Source organism: Heteronotia binoei, chromosome 3 (assembly GCF_032191835.1).
Source record: "Heteronotia binoei isolate CCM8104 ecotype False Entrance Well chromosome 3, APGP_CSIRO_Hbin_v1, whole genome shotgun sequence".
Lineage (NCBI taxonomy): Eukaryota > Metazoa > Chordata > Lepidosauria > Squamata > Gekkonidae > Heteronotia > Heteronotia binoei.
In genome coordinates this window covers 139,543,412-139,563,554 of record NC_083225.1, presented here as the reverse complement: position 1 = coordinate 139,563,554, position 20,143 = coordinate 139,543,412, and the positions used below count along the sequence as shown (strand labels likewise).

Genomic DNA, 20,143 nt, shown 5'->3' with positions numbered 1-20,143 from the left:
CATGCAAAATAGAAAATGAAAAAGATAAATACTACAGAGTTTTAAAAAAGTGGAATGAAATGCCATTTCAGAAATATATTAAACATTGCTTGATTCCCACAGTGAACAATAACTAATTCTACAATAACTAATTCTACTCACAGGTTGTAATACAAAATAAATGTGCATATATGTCATTTCCCCTATAGGACAGGCAGATACAAATGAGAACAGGATTCCTGTACATTTCATTATTGTGTAGATGTTTTACAGGTGTATGTTTTGGCACAGATATTAGGAAATGTATGCTTGTTTAAATCCACTTGTATTTGTAACTATTAGAGCTCTATTCTCCTGATTACGTTTCAGCTTTGGAAGGTAATGAATCATAGTCTGTGACTGATAACTAGCAATGGAAAAGTCCACATCTGTGTTTTTCAGTAGTCATGAGGCTCCAGCTTATTGCTAGAAGGTTCATATTCAGATTATTAATTTCATATTCTCTCTCTTTCCCCCCCCAGAGTCCTAATCCATTACTTACTTTCAGTGTTAAGACACATGACAGAATATATTACATGGTGGCTCCAACACCAGAAGCTATGCGGATATGGATGGATGTAATAGTTACAGGAGCAGAAGGCTACACTCACTTCATGTTATAGTAAAATTGTGCAAAGGTTCATAGACAGGGCATAATGCAATAATAGCGTCACATCTTGGAAATAAAAGCCATATTTAGTCACATTTGACAAAGCCACATAAATAACAAGAACTCCCAGATCATTTCCCTTTATTTTCCAAAACAAAACACAAATTGTGTTAGGGAGCATTAATGCTTAGATGTGTTAATCACTGTTCTAGCAGAAGAAAAGATGCTTAAAACAATGCAGTGCTCCCAAAGGGTTAATCCAATCATCATGTGCCTAGCATACAGATTGTATGGTAATTTCTTACAAATTCGATCATGCAGGATTTATCTGATAAAAGTAAACTTTATGGTTTAAAAAGATACTGTGTGCCAATAAGAAATGAAACACAAATGCCTGTTTTTATTGTACTGAGTTGCTGCACAGTTATAAAGTTATTTTCCTTACAGGTATAGTGTAACAAATTTTAAAACTAGAGTGCATGAAGTTTTTGTCTTGGTTCATTACAGATCCAAAGAGTCAGTGTATAGTGAGATTTAGATTTATTTAATGGAAATGTATAAAACTGTTCATAAATGTTAACAAATATTGAAAACTGTTCTTTTGAAAACTCTAGACAAATAGTACAAGTATGATACTAACTTCAAGTGTAAACACACAAAATTTAGTAACTTTCTCGTTTTAAAGAGTTCAGAGAACATTATCAAATGAACAGCCACATACACAGGTCTCCTATTTTCCTCAAATTCTTAATAACCATAGCTTTCCAAGCTGTTACTTAATGTTTTCTGTCTATAACATATTCTTTAATAGCCAAATAATGTATTTTTTTTCTATTGCAGCAAGTCAAAATTGGTAGATCTGCAATTCAAAAAGTCCAGTAATGTTTTAAATGTTGGCAATTTCACCATCCCTGAATACTGACATTTTCACAAAATACAATGAGTTTGTAAATATTCTTCCATCTTGCATTTTGTCTCCACAGCAACCTTGTGATGTAGGTGAGGCAGAATTAGAGTTGCTAACCTCCAGGTGGTGAAGACGAAAAAACATCAACCATGAAGAAATAACTAATACCAATATATAACAATAATTCCAAAGAATATATTATTTCCTATCAATCTCTATCAATGAATCATTATATGAATACACCTTCAAGTCCATATTAATAAAGTCCATATACTGTATAATCTGAGATTAGTATTCTGTAAGATTTCAAGATGCAACATTCTTCTCAACTTCCAAGGGTAAAAGTTTTCTCTGATGCTTCTTCAGTTTTCATAGAAAGTGCTTGTGCCAGTCTCAATAATTCAATAAAGTGCTTATAAACAATCCAGTTGTTGAGTTTTATCAATTTCACATTCCAGTGTTGGCATGGACCCACATATAAGCCTTTGACGGTGCTCTCAACTATGTAGCCGTTTCTCCCCAAGTCTCTTTCAAAGAGGCATAATCAGAAGTCCATATCATTCCAATTAGGACAGCTAAGTCTCAACACATTTTGCAGAAGTGGCAGAGAAGACCTTTCACTTGGAAGTAGAGAAGATTGTTGCATCTTGAAATCTTACAGAATACTAACTTCAGATTACACAGTTTATGGACTTCATAAATATGGACTTGAGTGTGTATTCATGTAATGATTTGTTGATAGAGACATAGGGAATAATATATTATTTGTAATTATTGCTATACTAGGAATAAAGCCTGTTGTGAAGAAAAATACAATGGGCTTTAGAAAGAGGTGGTGAGTGAGTACCCCCCACCCTTGCTGTCTTCCCACCCAAGTGAAAGCATTCACTCCGCCCCCCACCTCCAGGGAAATTGATCTCTGCCATCTGGACAGCAGTTGTAATTCTGAGTGATCTCCAGCCCTCACCTGGAGATTGGCAAGAGTGGTTCCCTAGGAAGAAATGTCTGATTTGGAGGGTGGAGTCCATGGCATTGTACCTGTCTGAGTTCCCACTTGTCCTCAAACCCACTCTCCAGGCTCCACCTCTCAAATCTCCAGGAATTTGCCAACCTGGAGTTGGCAGCTGCTAAGTCACAATGGCTGTCATAGGGGGGCTGCTGCTGAACAGGAGCAAACAGCTAAACCTAGTTAAGTCATGCCAGTCAGGTGGCATCAAGTCACCCAGAGGGTGCTAGCAGGTCTTGGGTAGCCAAACTCCAGGTGAAGCCTGAAGATCTGAGTTCACAACTGAACTCCAGACAACAGATCTCTTTTCCCCTGGAGAAAATAATTGCTTTGGAGGGTGGACTCTATGGCATTATATTCAGCTGAGGGCTTAGCAACAGCCTCTAGCTGGCAGCTCTTCAAGTGGGCTATGGCCTTTGAGGAAACGCTTTGTGAGGCCACAGTAGAGTGGCAGCCCTCTCTGAGGCGTTTATGGAGAGGAAACAAGCTTCTGAGATGTGTCTGTCTCTGAGGTAACTATTTTGGCAGTTTGTTCAGTGTTCTTGGGCCTGCAGTAGGCGGAGTATAGGAGAGTCAGCCAATGGGGACCCAGAGGTGGTAACTGATGCATGATGGGCCAATGGTTTGTTAAGTGCACCCATCAGCCAATGGGAGGGCTCCATTTGGCCATCACCATAGGAGAATTATTATCTATGATATTGGTATTAGTTATTTCTTCACAGTTTATGTTTTTTCATCTTCACCCTTATCTGTGATTCTCTGGTTTGCAACCTCCTGGTGACTGCAGCTCTTCCAGTATTTCAGCTCCTCTCCAGGCTAAATTCCCCTGGAGATACTGGCTGTTTTGGAAGCTGGATTGCATGTTCTTTCACACCAAACCCTGCCCTCCGCCAGATCCACATCCAAAATCTCCAGGAATTTCCCAGCTCAGAGCTGGCAGTCCTAGGCTGAGTGTGCATGACTGGCCCAAGGTTACTCACTGAGCTTCATGGTCTGGTGCCAATTTGAAACTGGGTCTCTCCAGTTCTAATCCAACACTAACCATTAGAGCACACTGACTTTTTAGTTCCTTCATGTCCTATGGTCACTGGCTGCAGTTTGATGAATGTCTGAATGTTAAATATATAGACCTGTTCTGTGTTGTAAACTAAATAGCTGCTGCTGGCTCCCAGTCTTTGCTATTTTTCATTCCTGATTCCATCCCCAGGGCCACTAGCAAGCATTAGTTATGACCCCTGTTACCATGTGCATTTAAATCATATATATATCTTCAATAAATAAATGCATTTTCCATAAATGCATGTGAAGAAGCTTTTTGCTGAAAGAAATGTGGTTGTTTGTTTGTTTTTTAAAAAAAGAACAATTTCCCTGGAGCCAAGTATGGTACATAAAATATACTAGTACTGAAATCATGTAACTAATGGTTGACTTTGACCCAGGGGATCAGCTATAGTATGGTGGGGCAGAAATGGTCTTCTAACATGAGCTCAAGACAATCTTTATAATTTTCATGTAGTCAATGGACTAAAATAACTCTTTTGTAGAGATCTTTTCTATTTCAAAATACACTTTCAGTCTTGAAAGGACTGGTTGAATTTTGAACTCCAAGTGTGTGTTTGATGTTTTCTTTTAGTAATTTGACTTTAAGTGCCATGTTTTCAATGCAATAAATTGAAATTGTTACTTGTTTAAGCAGATTATAAATAATAAAACACACTTGGCAAAATTGTTGCCATTTGAAAATATATATCCTGCATGAAGAGATGAGTTGTGTAAGATATAGTATACCCAAGTAATGCAGTTATAGTAGTTGAAATGCCAGAAACCTAAATACATTTACTTGAAGGTAAATAGCACTGAAATTTATTTCCAAGTTAACAGTGCTTAGAATAATTGTTTAAGGCAATATTCCCTTCATTTAATGGAGACTTTGGAGTAAACTGAGGAATGTACTATAAATTATATACCCGACAGAAAGAAATTGTGAATAACAACATGAATGAACTGTTACTGCAAAGTCTAACTTGTAATCTTAAAAGATCTAATTAACAGTATTTTCAGTGTTTGAAGATAAATTCCAGAAACAAATGGCATTGGTTTATAAAATTTCTAGCAGACATTGCGATTTTCCTTCTCTAGTAATTTTACACGTTTTATATATTTTTTTGATCTTGCATGTTGTAATAACACTTCAATAAATGTTCAAAAATATCTTTATTTTCGAACAATGTGTCTGATTTCTCATTTAGTCCACCATTAATGGTGTCTATTCACAATACTACTTGGTCCTGAAAGTGTTCTTAGCATTGCATAGTTACATTAGGAAAATATCTGTAAGCAAGTAAAGGCCTCTGAGAATGAATTCCCTGCACGCTGCTGTCCATTTGTGTTTTTTTCTTAAAAAGAGTAGTTGAACTACAGTTGCCTAATAGGGTTGCCAATCCCCAATTGGGCAATTACAGAAAAAAACTGTGAAACATAACTAAATTAAATTACAACCATTTATAATGGTACACTTCCAAAAGTTCATAAAGTGCATCATTCTTTCCTTTCCAAATTTGCTCCTGTATTCTTCTCAAAAGTGCTTGTGCAGTCTCAAAAACGCAATAAAGATCTTTGAAAGTTCCGTACTATGACGTGTCTCATCAGTCTCATTCATCTATTTTTCAACAATGGTATGGACCCGGAGTTATAAGCCTCTGACAGTATTGTCAACGTAATATCCGTTTCTCCTTATGTCTTTGTCAAAGAGGCATAATCCAAAGTCCAGCTATTTAAATATAGAAATGACTCACTCACACTTACAACCATTCAAACTGGGACTCAAAAGTGTCCAGTTTTCTATACGGGCATTAGCTAGAAGCTGAAAAATTGATGGATGAGACACGTCATAGTATGGAACTTTCAAATATCTTTATTGAGTTTTTGAAACTGCACAAGCGCTTTTGAAAAGAATACAGGAGCAGATAGGATGACCTGTTTACTTTGGAAAAGGGAAGAGTGATGCACTTTATGAACCTTTGAAAATGTTTCAAAATTTTCTTGATATATTGTGATTTGATGTGACTTCAATTTATCACTTTATAGCATTATAAATTGTAATTTAATTTAATTACTTTTCACAGCTTTTTTCTGTTATTGTGCTACTCCTATGATTCTCTCTTGGCTGTAATCCCCAGTTTGGGGCAGGGGATCTCCAGGTTGGAGACCCTCCCCCTGTTTCAGAGCTATCAGAAAGCGGCAGGAATAGCTGCTGGATGGTCTATTATACCTTATGGAGATCAGTCCCTATACGGTAATAGTGGAGAATTGATCCATGGGTATCTGGGGTTTGGGGGGGGGCTGCTTTTTGAGGTAGAGGCCCCAAATTTTCAGCATAACTACTGGTGCCTCTCCTAAAAAAAATTCCCAGGTTTCAAAAAGATTGGACGAAGTGGTTCAATTCTATGAGCCCCCAATTTATTTCTAACAAAGGGAAAGCATTTAAAAGGAATGTGATCCTTTTAACTGCAACGACTGCTCACCCTGAACTCACTTTGGAGTTCTCTCTCCTGGAGCCTCCCTCCCCTCTCCCAGAATCTCCTGTTAAGTCCTCCACCAGCTTTGTCAGCCTCACCTGGCAACCCTAGGCTAGATGCAGCAAGATGCAACAACTCTGAGTTGATTAGGAGGTTCAAGTGGAATAAAAAGACCATTCACTCTCCCCTTTCTCCATTATCTGCCACTAGCAAAAACCTGCGTGATAGAGTCAAGCAGGTTGGAAATAAGATATACATTTACTAAGGAAGTAGCATAACTGAAAATGGTTTCAAGGAATAAACTTCATGGACATTTGTTATTACAAAAGATCTGGTTTTTAATGCAGCAATGTCAGTTTTGGCTGTTATGTGCTTCTTACTGTCAGAAACCATAATACATTTCTTTTGGGGGATTTTTTAAAAAAAACTTCTGTACACAATATATTTGATCGGAGTTGGTAGCTCTGTCGCTTCAGAAAAAATGCAAAACAATACTTTTAGTTATATTTACATACATAAAATGCACTGTTTCAGCAGGTCTTTTTCACAGGAAAGTGTGTCCCAAAGGCAACTCCCTTGCCCAAAACGTAACTTACTTTCTAAGCATTTTTTTTAAAAAGCTCAATATTTATTAAAAGCATACCCTGTCTTTCCTTTGTGGTTCAGAGCAGTTTACAAACACAAATTTAAAGCAAAAGTACTCTAAAACCCCAAATAATCCCCCCTCAAAAATGTCTGCAACATATACCACACTAAAAATTCTGGGGAAACAGTCCCGTATTTACTCCTAAAAATTTATACAGATGATGCCTCCAAGTGATGTTATGCCACGGGGGTCTCAAACATGCAGCCCGGGGGGCTGAATCAGGCCCCTGGAGGGCTCTTATCAGGCCATCAAGCAAGTCTGCTTCCTTCTGCATCACAGCTTGCTTTGCCAGGCTTTCTCAATCGCACGGAAGCTACAGAGCAAAGCCCATATTTTCTCCATTTGCCGAGGGTCCTCCCTTGGGGAGGAAGGGGGAGAGAGCTTGTTTTGCTAGGCTCTCAATCGCACAGCATAGCTACTGAGCCAAGCCTCTCTTCCTTCTATTGGCTGAGGCTCCTCCCCTTCAGGAGGAAGGGAAAGAGCCAGAGCTCTCTTTGCTCAGTTTCCTTGATCCCACAAGAGAGATACAAAGAAAGCACCTCTGTGTCCTTTGTGTGTTTTATGGTGTCAATCAAAACACTCTCTTGTAATATTGGTCAGCTTCTTCTCTACACCAAGCAAGAAGCCTTTGCGGTACTTTGAAATAGATAAACGCACATACAAACAACAAAACTGATTTTCAAAGGAAGAATTCCTGTCTTTGCTACAACAGATTTTTTTTTTTCTGCGAGGTCTATACGCTCTATGAACCATTGGCCATCACGTCTTCTACAGATCAAGCATTACTAGGAAACTCTGTAACCAGCCAACTTTCAGTCCAGTGAAAATATTATCTATGTCCTTCGGCGGCATAGAGTTCTTTTTAAAGGCTAACCTCACATGGCTTCACAGCCTTTATTACGACTTCCGGATCAAAATCCAACGCTAATCCTCCCAAAACGAGAACTCAAATTGACACAACACAGAGAGAGGCATTGCTCCACTCTAGGTATTGATATATCTGTCGGAAATACATATTAAGCCACGTTATGCTCACGTAACAATGGTGGAAATTCAGACTGGGCACCGTTCAGCTGGTTTGCGAACTCGAAACATTCGACCGAGCTAATAACCAGCGAGATGAGCCTTCTTATCTCTATGATAAGAAGATCCTGAAGCTGGGAAAGACAGAAGCAAAAGAAGAAGGGGGCGGCAAAAGATGAGGTGGCTCGACAGCGTTACTGATGTAACAAACACGAATTTGAGCAGAGTTCGGAGGATGGTGGAAGACAGGAGGGCCTGGAACAACTTTGTCCACGGGGTCGCAAAGAGTCGGACTCGACTGTGGGACTGAACAACAAATCTCTATGATTAGAGCGGAGAACTTTCGCGCATGCGCATCTGCTATCGCCGCTTCTTCCTTTCACAATACGCATGCGCCCTTCCTTGCGGAGCTAACGAAAGTTGGGGTGTGCTGCTGTGTGGTTGTGGAGCTGAATGCCACGCCCATCCGGGGCAGTCATGGCGGTGGCGGGAGCCGTGAGGATGCTGAGGCGGGGGGCGCTTACTCGTGGCCCGGCAGTAGATTTCCCTCATTTGTTAGGTAGGTACGGGCGACGTGAGCCGTGTCCGGGACGGTCGTTGTCGCGTCCGAGTCATCCTCCTGGGGCCGATCGCAGCTGCTCTAAGACAAAGCTGTAAAAGAAGCCGCTTTTTAAAGAAATTGTAGCACAAAAGTTAACAGGATGTGGAATTAAAGGTTGGGGTTTTTTGCTTAATAATTCACTGCGTTTTATGAGGCCTGGGGATGTTTCTTATAAAGTGGCCCAGCTGCAGTTAAGTGCTTTAAAAAAACCTGCCCATTCTGTAGGAGGAACCCTGTGTCAATGTCGCTTATTGATATTTATGGAACAAAATAATTGAGTTTAGTTTCCTTATCAACAGCTGCAATTACAGCCTTCGTACACTTGCTTGGGGAACAAATTATATTAAGCTCCTTAGCATTTATTTATTTTTATTATAGTCTAAGTATGCATAGGAATCGAGGATGGTCATGTAAAATAATTGTCCTTTGCTTGGGGCTCAGTCACATATTCTGATTTACATGGAGGAAAAACTGGATGAGATCATACTATTCCTTCCTGCCCCCCTGCCCTCTTCCCTTCCTGCCCCCCAAAATCTACTGTATATTTTTCTTCACAGTAAATGTTGTCTGTGCCAAAGCTCTAAATGTGATGCTCCATTGAGCAGAAAGAAACCCAGCAGTTGGCAGCCCAGTGTGACCATTTGGGTGCATAGAACTGATTGTGTGAGCAAGCAACATCATGATAGGCATATAAATGCAGATTCTTCATTGGCTCACAGGTTAGCCCAGTGACTATACAGGCTTTCCATCTAATATTGTTCCAGAGCTGAAATACGTTGGAACAAAGGTTAATTTCCCTGCAAGTTTAGCCTGCTGACATCAGGTCTCAGAAACTAAGAAGGGTCAGCCCCAATTAGTATTTGGATGGGTGACCAGGGAATACCAGAGTTTTTGCACAGATAGGCAATGGCAAATCACCTCTGAACATCTCTTACCTTGAAAATGCTGCAGGGTCGCCATAAGTCAGTTTTGACTTGGTAACACTTTACTGTTCTTTATCACAACTGTATTAAAAAGTATAAAACTAGTATTTGTGTTATAGCTTCAAGTGCCCAGAATGGCACCATTTGTAGGGCAGTCTTTTTATCTTTTGTGATTAATTATGAACTAAAATTGGTTTGGTAAGAAATAACATTCATCAGTTTGCAACTTGTGGGAAATGCAGCCTTTGCTGTCTGAGTCTCTAGGCTGAGCATGTTTCATCTTATTTATTTTGCTTTAGGGTCAGTTCAAAACTAAATAAAAAAACTGTAGACCTTTCTCCTGTGGTGTTTGATTCTTTGAAGGATATACAAATTTATATTTATACATTCATGTTCTCAGCTAGAGTGGCATTTGTTAGATTAAATGGTACAGTCAGCTGTGTGGCAATAGTTTACACCAGGGGTGGCCAACGGTAGCTCTCCAGATGTTTTTTTTGCCTACAACTCCCATCAGCCCCAGCCAGCATGACCAATGGCTGGGGCTGATGGGAGTTGTAGGCAAAAAACATCTGGAGAGCTACCATTGGCCACCCCTGGTTTACACAATCTCGCAGTGATCTTCATGCTTACGTCAAAGAGTTATGACCTGAACTCTCTTGTTTTTCCTTTGATCTGGGAAATTTTTAAAACATTCTAAAATGCTGGGCAATTGAACGTTGGGTTTTAACAGTCTTCTAGTGAAATATAATTAAGTTTCAGAATAAACATGCATGGGTAGGTGGCTTAACAAAAGAAAATTCTGCAGGTAGTAACTTTTGTGGCTTTATTTGCAAGGCTGCTTTACAAAAATTGATAGGGATCTGTAAATATTGGCATGGCTAAGTTTATTTGGGCTTATCACCATTCCATCCCCCTCTTTCAGATTTTCTGGCTATAGCTGCTGCAGGGTTTCCCAGCATGGTGCTCATAGGTACCATGGCACCCAAAGTACTTCCTTTGACACCTGCTGAGCTTTTCAGAAAGTGAACAGGTTCCTCAATGGAACAGACTTCTTGGGAAATGGTGGGCTCTCCTTATTTAGAGGTCTTTAAACAGAGGCTAGATGGCCATCTGACAGCAATGTTTATGCTGTGAATTAGGCAGATCTTGAAAAGGAGGGCAGGAAGAGTTGCATTAGTGCTTAGTTCTCATGGCCTTTCTTACAGGCCCAGGGAAATGCTGTTTGCAACTTTGGGGTCAGACAACAGTTTTTCTTCAAGCTAGCTTTTTGCCATCTTCTGGGCATGGAGCAGGGGGGGCACTGAAGATGTGTGTATGTGGGGGGGGGTGTATTTGTGACTAGATGTCCCTGGATGTCCCTTTCAACTCTATGATTCTACGATTGTAAGACAGAGTATGCTATTAACTCCTCTTCCTTAGATAAAGGTTTTTCCTGAGGACAAGTAAGTACCTGCATTTTTTTTCTCACTGTGTAATGTTATTCCCCCTTCAGGCTTTCCTTCAGGAGGTGTGAGAGGGGATACTCCTTTTAGCTCCACCTCCTTTGGCAGGCATTTTGGGGTGACTCTCTTGACCCCTTCTCAAAATACTAAATGTGCTCATGGGCTCAAAGTTGGGGACCTCAGTCTACTGACATTTTCAAACTGCATTTTGAAAAATATGTAGGATTGGATTTTGGCTTTCCCCTGCCTCCCCCTTTACATATTCTGGAGGAGTAGCAGCAATACACATTGTAGCCAAAACAGCAGAGCCTTGTGACCCCTTTAGGAATAACAAAAGTATTTGGCATAAGCATTCATATCTGACAAAGTGGGACTACAATACATTTGTCAGTCTTTATGATTTCACAAGTCTGTTATTTCAGTTCCATGTATATACAGGGTTTATTACAGAAAGAAAACCACAGAAAGGGTCAAATAAAACAAACATTCTCCAGGTAAGTTTATTCCCTGGAGATGTGGGACCGGATAGAGTAATGGCCATATTGGAAATCCCAGGTTCAGATCCCCTCTCTGCTATGGAAGGTTGCTGAATGAGCTTGGGCCAGGCACACACTCTGAGTCTAACCTACGTCTCAGGGTTGCTAGGATAAAATGGTGGAGAGCACAATGTTGTAAGCCATTTTGGGGACATCACTGGGGTATAAAAGAACAATTTTAAAAAGGAGTAAAATATCTTTTCCCAGTAGTAGTTTCTCTATAATTTGGAAAAGGGACTAAGCAAATGTACTTCCATCATCAGACCTTGTCAAATTAACTTATTACCCAGGGCTAATAAATCCAAGTATTTTTGTGGAACTGAGGCAAATAATTGGGGTATTCAATGCTAGCTTTTCCAAAGGATATGTTTTCTGTTTTAGGTTGCAGACAGAAATCAACAGTGAGTTTCCTTAGCCGCCCTGATCGTCCTAAACTGGCTTATCATAAGCTGAAAGGCAAGAATCCTGGAGTTGTCTTCCTCTCGGGTCTTTATTCGAGTATGAATGGTCAGAAGGCACTTGCACTCGAAGACTTCTGCAAGTCTATTGGTCATGCTTTTGTAAGGTATGTCTTGCAAGTCTAATAGAGCCTGTGAAGTTACTATTGTAAACAAGTGGTTCTTCGTCGTAATTGGTCAGATCTGGTAATACTCAGTACTACATATGGCAGCGAACAAGGCTAGATAAATCTGATCCAAATGGGAAGCCACCTCCCAGAGTCTCAAAAACACAAAATTGGTTGATTCTCTTGGGCTGTTTTGAAATGAAATACACCCCAATACATCATGGATGACAGTAAGGAGACACTTGTGACACTTCTGTGTTGTGTATGAAGGATCACCCTCCATACTCTGCCCTCCATTATTTGCTGAAAAGTGTACTTGATTCATTTATTCAGTGTTAGATTGTGCTGACTCCAAAACCAAGAGAGTGTTGATTCTATTCGTTAAACATACATATGTCATCAGCAGTTCAGAATACCTCAGCACCCAAAATGAAATGACAGGCCATGAATGTATGATGATTTAACAATCGTGCACATACATTTTCAGTAAATGGGGACTAAAAATGAGACATGAACCTCTAACAGATTCTGAAGAAAGTGCTAAATGCTGAAAAATGACAATTTGTATTAAAGAATTATAAGATGCCTCCTACACAGCAAAAATAGTGACTATCCCTGGTACATAGGAACCAATAGAAGGTATAGTATTTAGGCTGTCGTAAATTTACATACAGATTACAGTTATGTCCAATAATAAAATTTTGCATAGCTTTTTTTTTTGGCATGGCATTTTTAGGGATGGTCATCTTAACATTCAGGGTCATCTTCTTATTGAGTAAATATGGTATTCCATTGGGGTTCCTTTTTCTGTATATACCTAGAGAGACTGCTCAATTAGGAGAGGAGAACATGAGAGAAATAAGAGGTTTTTAGGTGAGAGAAGAAAAGAAAGTTTGCTTTTAATTGTGCAGCTCCTGACAGCACACAGAACTCAGAGCATATGCACCCTTGTGCTGCTGAACAAAGCCTGTTGTAGAACAAGGCAATTTTGGTAGGTTGTAGACTAGTTTGGAGCCTGGCCCTACTTTTTTTCTCCATTCATGCCTGTACTGGGAGTTGGCAAAAACTGCCTCATTCCTCAGTTATCATCAGGCACCCACTTGGCCAGCCGTATGGTCTATCTGAAGCCCAGACAGCTGCTTTTGGTCAGAGGCTAAAGGAAAAAGCAGCTGAGTACCACAGCAGCATCGCTACTATTCAAAAAGACATTATGGTTTGGGCTTTGTTCCTGTGTGCCTTCCTGTAGCTATGACATTAAAAACAATGTTTAATTTCCCAGGTAGATGGATCCCTTGAAGAAGTCTAGCTTTTGTGAGGTATAAAAGAGGGCCTACATCTTACTTCCGCTTCCCATCAAGCTAGTGTACCTTCCTCATCTCAGATATCATTGGCTTTCCATGCAGAAATGGGCTGTGCATAGATTAAGGTTGCTTGGTTTTTTTCCCCTCTCCCACATAAAACACAGGAGTATGCAGTCTGCTTTTATTCACTTTGTATTTGTTGTACTAAATTGGTATGCTGTTGCAAGAGTTGCTGATTGCACTGAAAGTAGGGCATAGAAAAAAGATGTGCTGCCTCTATCATCTTTTACCTACCAACTATAAGGTCCTGTTATATTGCCGGGTTTTTTAGTTGTTAATTTTGTTTGGGGATCGTTGCAATGTGAATAAATCTATATATTCACACAGACTAATGTTTTGACTTGACTTCACAGGTTTGATTACACTGGTTGTGGAAGTTCAGAAGGCAATGTCAAAGAATCTACAGTGGGGAAGTGGCGGAAGGATGTTCTTTCAGTACTGGATGAACTCACAGATGGACCACAGGTTGTGAAGATTATTTTTAAACCCAGCATACAGTTTTCACAATACTTTATTGTGAATCAAAATGGTTGGATATTTATATACTTTATAGCAGGGGTGTCAAACTCATTTGTTATGAGGGCTAAATCTGACATAAATGAGACCTTCTCGGACTGGTCCATGTGTGTCATAAAATGTAATGGCAGGTAGCAGAGATATACATTTTATAAAGGACACAGACAACAATTTTTAAAAAACTTATAAGCATGCTTAAAACATTAGCACTCATTGGTCTTAAAGGTGCTTTCATTTTATCTATCCCGTGTGATCTAGGGAACCAGACAAAGGAAGCTCTGGCTCTTTCCTTCCATCCCCAGGGGACCAGGAGTGGGAGGAGCCTCAGTCAAGAGAAGGAAGAGAGGCTTGACTCAGTGGCTTTGTTGTGCAACTGTGAGAGCCTGGCAAAGCAAGCTCTCCCCCCCCCTTCCTCCCCAAGGGAGGAGCCTCAGCCAATGGAGAAAATAGAGAGCTTGCTCTGTAGCTCCTGTGCAATTGAGCAAGCCTGGCAAAGCAAGCTGTGATGCAGAAGGAAGCAAGAGAGAGGGAGAAGGAAGCAGACAACAGCCAGTTGTTTGGGGAGCTGATAGAAGACCTCTGGGGACTTGATTCAGTGACCGGGCCGCATGTTTGACATCCCTGCTTTATAGTGTACCTTAGATTGCAAAATTTAGTAATGAAGCAGGAATAGTATAAACTATGCTGCAAGAAATACAAAAACTGGATTACAGAAATTTGAAAATAATACAGTATAAATAAGAAATGCATACAATAAACAATGCCATAAAGCACAGCCCTTGTTGCTTTGTAAAAGTATCCTCCAGAACAGTTTCAATTTTACTACAACCCTAGAACTGTGGACACAACTCTGAAGAAGCAAAATTTCTACTGACCTGAAGAACATTTAGCAGGAATCAGAGAGTGGTATGATTATTTAGTGTGTAATTGTTCAGTGGGCAACAGTGTAAAATTGGCTACCTTAAGATCATAGCTAAGAAGCAGGAGAGGAATAATATGAGTAGAAGTCTATATAGTAGCAATAAATTCAAGAATATAAACTGTGTGGTAACTGTGTTAGCTCAAAATACTATTTAAAGGCGGCAAACACCCTCTGGGATTGACTTGAGGCTAAAGACTGACTAAAACTATTTGCAAAACTAATTTGCACTCGCATTCTCAGTCAGTCCTCACACTGCTTAATCTCCAGTGCTTATGATGAACTAACTACACATCACATAGTAAATTGTCTTGTATTACACATTGTCTTTCTGTAGAACAAAAAACACTAATGCTTGTTGGTTTGTTTAAGATTATAGCTGGTTCCAGTTTGGGTGGATGGCTGATGCTTCATGCAGCAATTGCCCGTCCAGAAAAGGTGGTTGCTCTGGTTGGAATAGCTGCAGCTGCAGACCATCTTGTAGCAACTTTTCAACAACTTCCTGTAGAAGTAAGTAAAGACACTGGCTTTTCTAGTCAGTTCTGCCTTTGAAATTTGTCTGGGTTATTTTGTGAAGCTGTAGTGCCATAAAAAGTATGTCAGTTGGACAAAGGAGTGCTACATCATCTGCTACCTGATCCTTTTAACTGATGATGTCAAGGATTGAATTTGGGATTTTGTACATACAAAGCAAATGTTGTGCCTCTGTGCAAGAGGTCTTCCATGCTACAATGCTGTTTTTCCCAATGTAGACTGTATTTTGCCAGTTTGGTGTAGTGGTTAAAAACAATGGTTTGATTCCCCATTCCTCCACATGCAGCTGCTGATGTGACCTTGAGTCAGTCACAAGTTTTCTCAGAGCTGTTCTCTCAGGAGCAGTTTCCGCCAGACCTCTCTCAGCTCCATCTACTTCACAGAGCGTCTATTGTGGGGAGAAGAGAAAAGAGATTGTAAGTCACTCTGGGACTCCTTTGGGTAGTGAAGGCCTGGGTATAAATTCAGTCTCTTCTCTTCTTCTTACAAATGAATAGTAGACATCCCTTGTAATAGCAAAATAAAATATGGTCTAAATAAAAGGAGTCAGCAGGATTTTTTTTGTTGTTCTTCCCTGTGTTCTGAATGTTTATTTTTTTCTCTCCTGAAGATGTTAAGAACTAATGCATATGGTTTTTATATATAGTTTTGAAGAATATTATGCAAAACCAGCATTGTGTGTATAGAACTGCATGTGTGTTGTATCATTTTGTTTCCGTGAATTAAATATATTCTGTTTAATAAGTTCAATTGATGAATGTTGTATAAATTCAGTTGATGAAAACTAGTGAAGTCAGGGTCTTTCTCCATCCACCAGTTCTAGGTTTATTTGAAGGCAGGAAAGTCTCTTTACTAATCATCATAAGTTACAAAGCAGCATAGGCGGTTCCAGGTAACTGTTGACATAGATTAGATTGTTTTGGATGAGGAACTGAAGTTGATGAAAAGGTATGACAGCTGCATTCAGACAACACAAACAACCAGTGGTTTGTTTACTATAAGCTTGCATATCCTACCCCTGCCCCTTGTGCAGAGCCCAGGTTGAAGACTTCCAAATCAAAGGAGGATTCAGTCTAAATATATTTTATCATGATGTCCACATTTGGGTACTTCAACAACTTGAGGTTTCTTAATTTGCGCTCATGATTGGGGTTAGTAAACCCGAATTAAGCTGTGGTTTCTAAATCAAGCTTTTGATCTTAGTTTCAAATGAGAAGGGGAAGTTTGTAATGAATGAACTGGAATTTGTTTGTGATGTCTAAATACAGAATGACTTGCCTAACACTTCCTAGAAAGTGCATAGCAGGTACATAATTCAGACTTTTATTCATATCCACTGTCTGCACCAGCTTGTGCCTGTAACAGCTGTCAAAATGCTGGACGTGTGTTTGCCTCTACTGCAGGGCAGATACAGGTTATATTGTTTAAATTTAATCTCTCTATTCACAGTGCTAATTTTAAACCCATAGGTTTTGCTTCATGCTCTACATCTGGTATCCATACTTGAGGTTAATGAAGGGCTTTTATTGCTGGGTTGGAATGGAATTTGCCTTAAACTGAAGGAAAGGAAAGGTCTCCTGTGCAAGCACCAGTCGTTTTTGATTCTGGGGTGACATTGCTTTCACAACGTTTTTATGGCAGACTTTTTACGGGTTGGTTTGCATTGCTTTCCCCAGTCATATACACTTTCCCCCCAGCAAGCTGGGTACTCATTTTACTGACCTCGGAAGGATGGAAGGTTGAGTCAACCTCGAGCTGGCTACCTGAAAACCCAGCTATCACCGGGGTTCGAACCCAGGTCATGAGCAGAAAAAGATGATATTGGATTTATATCCCGCCCTCCACTCCGAAGAGTCTCAGAGCAGCTCACAATCTCCTTTACCTTCTTCCCTCACAACAGACACTCTGTGAGGTGGGTGGGGCTGGAGAGGGCTCTCACAGCAGCTGCCCTTTCAAGGACAACCTCTGCCAGAGCTATGGCTGACCCAAGGCCATGCCAGCAGGTGCAAGTGGAGGAGTGGGGAATCAAACCCAGTTCTTCCAGATAAGAGTCTGCACACTTAACCACTACACCAAACTGGCTTATGACTGCAGTACTGCAGCTTTAACACTCTGCGCCACAGGGCTCTTGCCTTAAACTGAAATATGTGGCTTAATTCAGTTGTTAGCTCCTCCTCATGGCATATTAGAGTGATGCAAGTTAGTCCACAAGGGCATCACAGTGATGTGCAGATGTGTGTGGATTTTGCCTTGGGCTGAGTTGAATTAAAATTGTTTTTAGTCTCTTTAATGGAGTCTGTTGCATATGTTTAATTTCATAGGTGAAGAAAGAAATAGAAGAAAAAGGTGAATGGAAGTTGCCAACCAAGCACAATGAACAAGGCTTTTACACTGTACCATATGAAGTCATTAAGGAGGCAGAAAATCACTGTGTGTTGGGTACTCCTCTTCCCATAAAGTGTCCTGTGCGACTTCTCCATGGTATAAAAGATGAAGATGTTCCATGGCAAATTTCCTTGAAAATTGCTGAATGTGTGGTCAGCACAGATGTGGATATTATTCTCCGCAAAGCTGGGCAACATCGAATGAAAGAACAAGATGATATCAAACTTATTGTGTACACTGTTGAAGATTTGATTGACAAGCTGACCACACTAGCATGAATTGCAATACAAGCAATAGCAGAAGAGGTTTGCACTTGGTTCTGCAGCTCAGTTTGAGGGATTGTCAAACTGTCATCTGGAAGGTCCTTGAACGTTAGGGTTGTTACTTCATCCCTGTTTCTTTGGTAAATCTGTATTTTAATATGGCATTTGCACAAATGACAGAAAATGTGAAGAAAATGCTGCTGTCGGAATCCTTTCTACCACAACCAAATCACCTTTTTGCAATTCCTATTTCCTACGCTTTTGTACCTGGATATATTTGTGCCAACAATTTAAACCTTCTTATACTACGTTGTGACTTTTTTCATCCTTTTGACACCTTAAAATAAATATGCATTCTAATGTTCTTCCACTTGAGCTGTAAAATGCAACTTATCTATTCAAACTCAGAAGAAACTTGCCTGGAATACTTGCACACTATTTTTGATTCATACAAACACAGCTTAGTGTTGAGGGGTAGTAGAAACAAATGAAAAAAAAAAAACATTTTTCATATTTAAAATTAATTTGAATTACTCCTGTGCTGCTTACAAAAGAGAGGTTTCTGGAGCAGTTCCTTGTAATTTTCTAACTCATCCTGTCATCACAGTAAAATCAAATGCAAGCCAGTTGCCTAATATGCATCTATGCACTAAAAAAGGAATATATATAACCAGACATTTGCTTACCTAAGCCCTAACCACATTACATGGAATCAGGTCCATTCAGTGAGTTATTTCTAAGTAATGTTTAAATGGCTAGGTATAAAGGAAGTTAAGCAGAGGGTACAACCAAATCATGAACATGTTTTGCTTGCCTACAGGTGATAATTCCATCATATTGCTATTTTTAATAAACATTTGCTGCTTGTTTTCCAGAGAAGTCTTAAAAGTTCTGTAAGTCTGTTCAGTTCAGCCATCTTGTGATTGTAAATATTTTATTTGTACAATGTGAGTCCCCTGTGTTTTCCAGTGGACAAGCATGATTTAGGGGGAAATGTCTTCTGGAATTGCTGGTCAGTTAAGTGTCACTACTTAATGTTTACAATGGTTACTAGAACATATTTTTCTGCATTCAGTCTTGAAGAAACAGTGACAATATTGTGTTCTACGGCTGTTTGATTTTTCCACATTTTCTTAGGATGTAGGCTTATTTGGGTGAGGAGAAAAACACTAATGCCTGTATAGAATGGGATGTTTTAACCAAAAATGTTAAGGAATATGTTGCTAGTCTACATTGTGCTATAAGCTTAAAACCAAATCCTATAGCTAATTATGCTGTAAGAATGATATTGGTAGATAATGAAACTAAAGATTCAGAGTTGTGTAGTTATGCTATACTGTCCTAAAGCCTCTTTTGGAGGAGTACTGTTTTCTTTCCTGGATATATGAATTTCTTCAGAGAACAAATTATTCTTATCACCATGTGAAATGCAAGATTGTTTGTATAAAATTTCAGAATTACAGGTCTTGTTACTGTGCAGCTTGAGGGTGTTTTTATTGTGGTTAACTCAATCACCTGTGAGTGCAGAAAAGTCATGGTCTCAGTAAATGTTGTTCCCACAGAGACTCTTCAGCACCTGGGGTCTAGTAAAATGCCTTATGGATTCTCGGCCTTTACTATTTAATAAGTTTGCCTATAATTGTGAAGTAGCAAATGTAGTTCAGCATCTTAAGAAACATGGCCCTGCCCTTTTATTCAAGCCTAAATGATTGGTGCATAAACCTAAAGTACAGTGCAAGCACAGATATATGCTGCTTCTGATGAAAGCAGACTGTTACATTCCTCAAGCTAGAATTCATATTTATGTTACAAAAATACCTTGATAAATACTTGTGTTAATATGGTCCCAGTGTTATTAACAGAATTTGTGGTTTTGTTTCCTGTACAGTAATAGACTACAACATGAATACTTGACTTGCTTTTCTGTTGTACAGCCAAGGTATGTGTTGGAAGAAACCTGTTTCTTGTTCCTCAGTACCCTTTGTTTTGCTGATGCTGTCTTCTAGATTATCACATTCAGGGGTCGTTTTGTAGAAAAATAAGTGGTGGAACTCATCCAGGGATTGTTATGCAGCTGCACCTACTAGTCAATGGACAAGGTGGGAAGGAGGAGGTGGAACTGTCAGAAAGGTTAAGGAGCTGCGTTTCTGTGAGCTCCTGCTGAATCTGAGGCCTGATTACATTGTGTCTATTTATTCTTAAAATTTTAATGTCTCTTCATGAAGCAATGAAATGGGGCTCCTTGAACTAAATTATGAGGATGGGCACAAACTGAATGACAAGCAAAAATCTGAACCAAACTTTGCCCAGTTTGAGGCTTGCTCAAGGTTTGTTGCCCACATGTTCACTGAACAAATCAAGCTTTTGGGC

At 39.7% G+C, this 20,143-nt stretch overlaps 2 protein-coding genes across 3 annotated transcripts in view; both read left to right on the top strand.

Moving 5' to 3' along the window:
* The window catches only part of PHLDB2 (pleckstrin homology like domain family B member 2), a 123,651-nt gene extending 118,901 nt beyond the window's left edge, over nucleotides 1-4,750 (top strand). For both annotated transcript variants that reach the window (XM_060234527.1, XM_060234526.1), the window contains one exon: nucleotides 501-4,750. In XM_060234527.1, the coding sequence (XP_060090510.1) occupies nucleotides 501-641 (141 nt within the window). In that variant the 3' untranslated portion in view covers nucleotides 642-4,750. The remainder of the gene's footprint in view (nucleotides 1-500) is intronic.
* A 2,908-nt stretch (nucleotides 4,751-7,658) lies between these two features.
* Nucleotides 7,659-19,252, top strand: ABHD10 (abhydrolase domain containing 10, depalmitoylase). Its single transcript, XM_060234525.1, has 5 exons — nucleotides 7,659-8,287; nucleotides 11,612-11,795; nucleotides 13,510-13,621; nucleotides 14,964-15,101; nucleotides 17,447-19,252. The coding sequence occupies exons 1-5, from the start codon at nucleotides 8,182-8,184 to the stop codon at nucleotides 17,786-17,788; spliced, it is 882 nt and encodes a 293-aa protein (XP_060090508.1). The 5' UTR covers nucleotides 7,659-8,181; the 3' UTR covers nucleotides 17,789-19,252.
* The last annotated feature ends 891 nt before the right edge of the window (nucleotides 19,253-20,143 follow it).

What these genes read in the sequence shown, in the direction of transcription:
- ABHD10 (XM_060234525.1), top strand. Translation starts at nt 8,182, where the DNA reads ATGCCACGCCCATCCGGGGCAGTCATGGCGGTGGCGGGAGCCGTGAGG. An exon ending in AACTCACAGATGGACCACAG is followed by an intron (nt 13,622 to 14,963) that starts GTTGTGAAGATT and finishes GGTTTGTTTAAG; the next exon opens with ATTATAGCTGGTTCCAGTTT. An exon ending in TTCAACAACTTCCTGTAGAA is followed by an intron (nt 15,102 to 17,446) that starts GTAAGTAAAGAC and finishes TTAATTTCATAG; the next exon opens with GTGAAGAAAGAAATAGAAGA.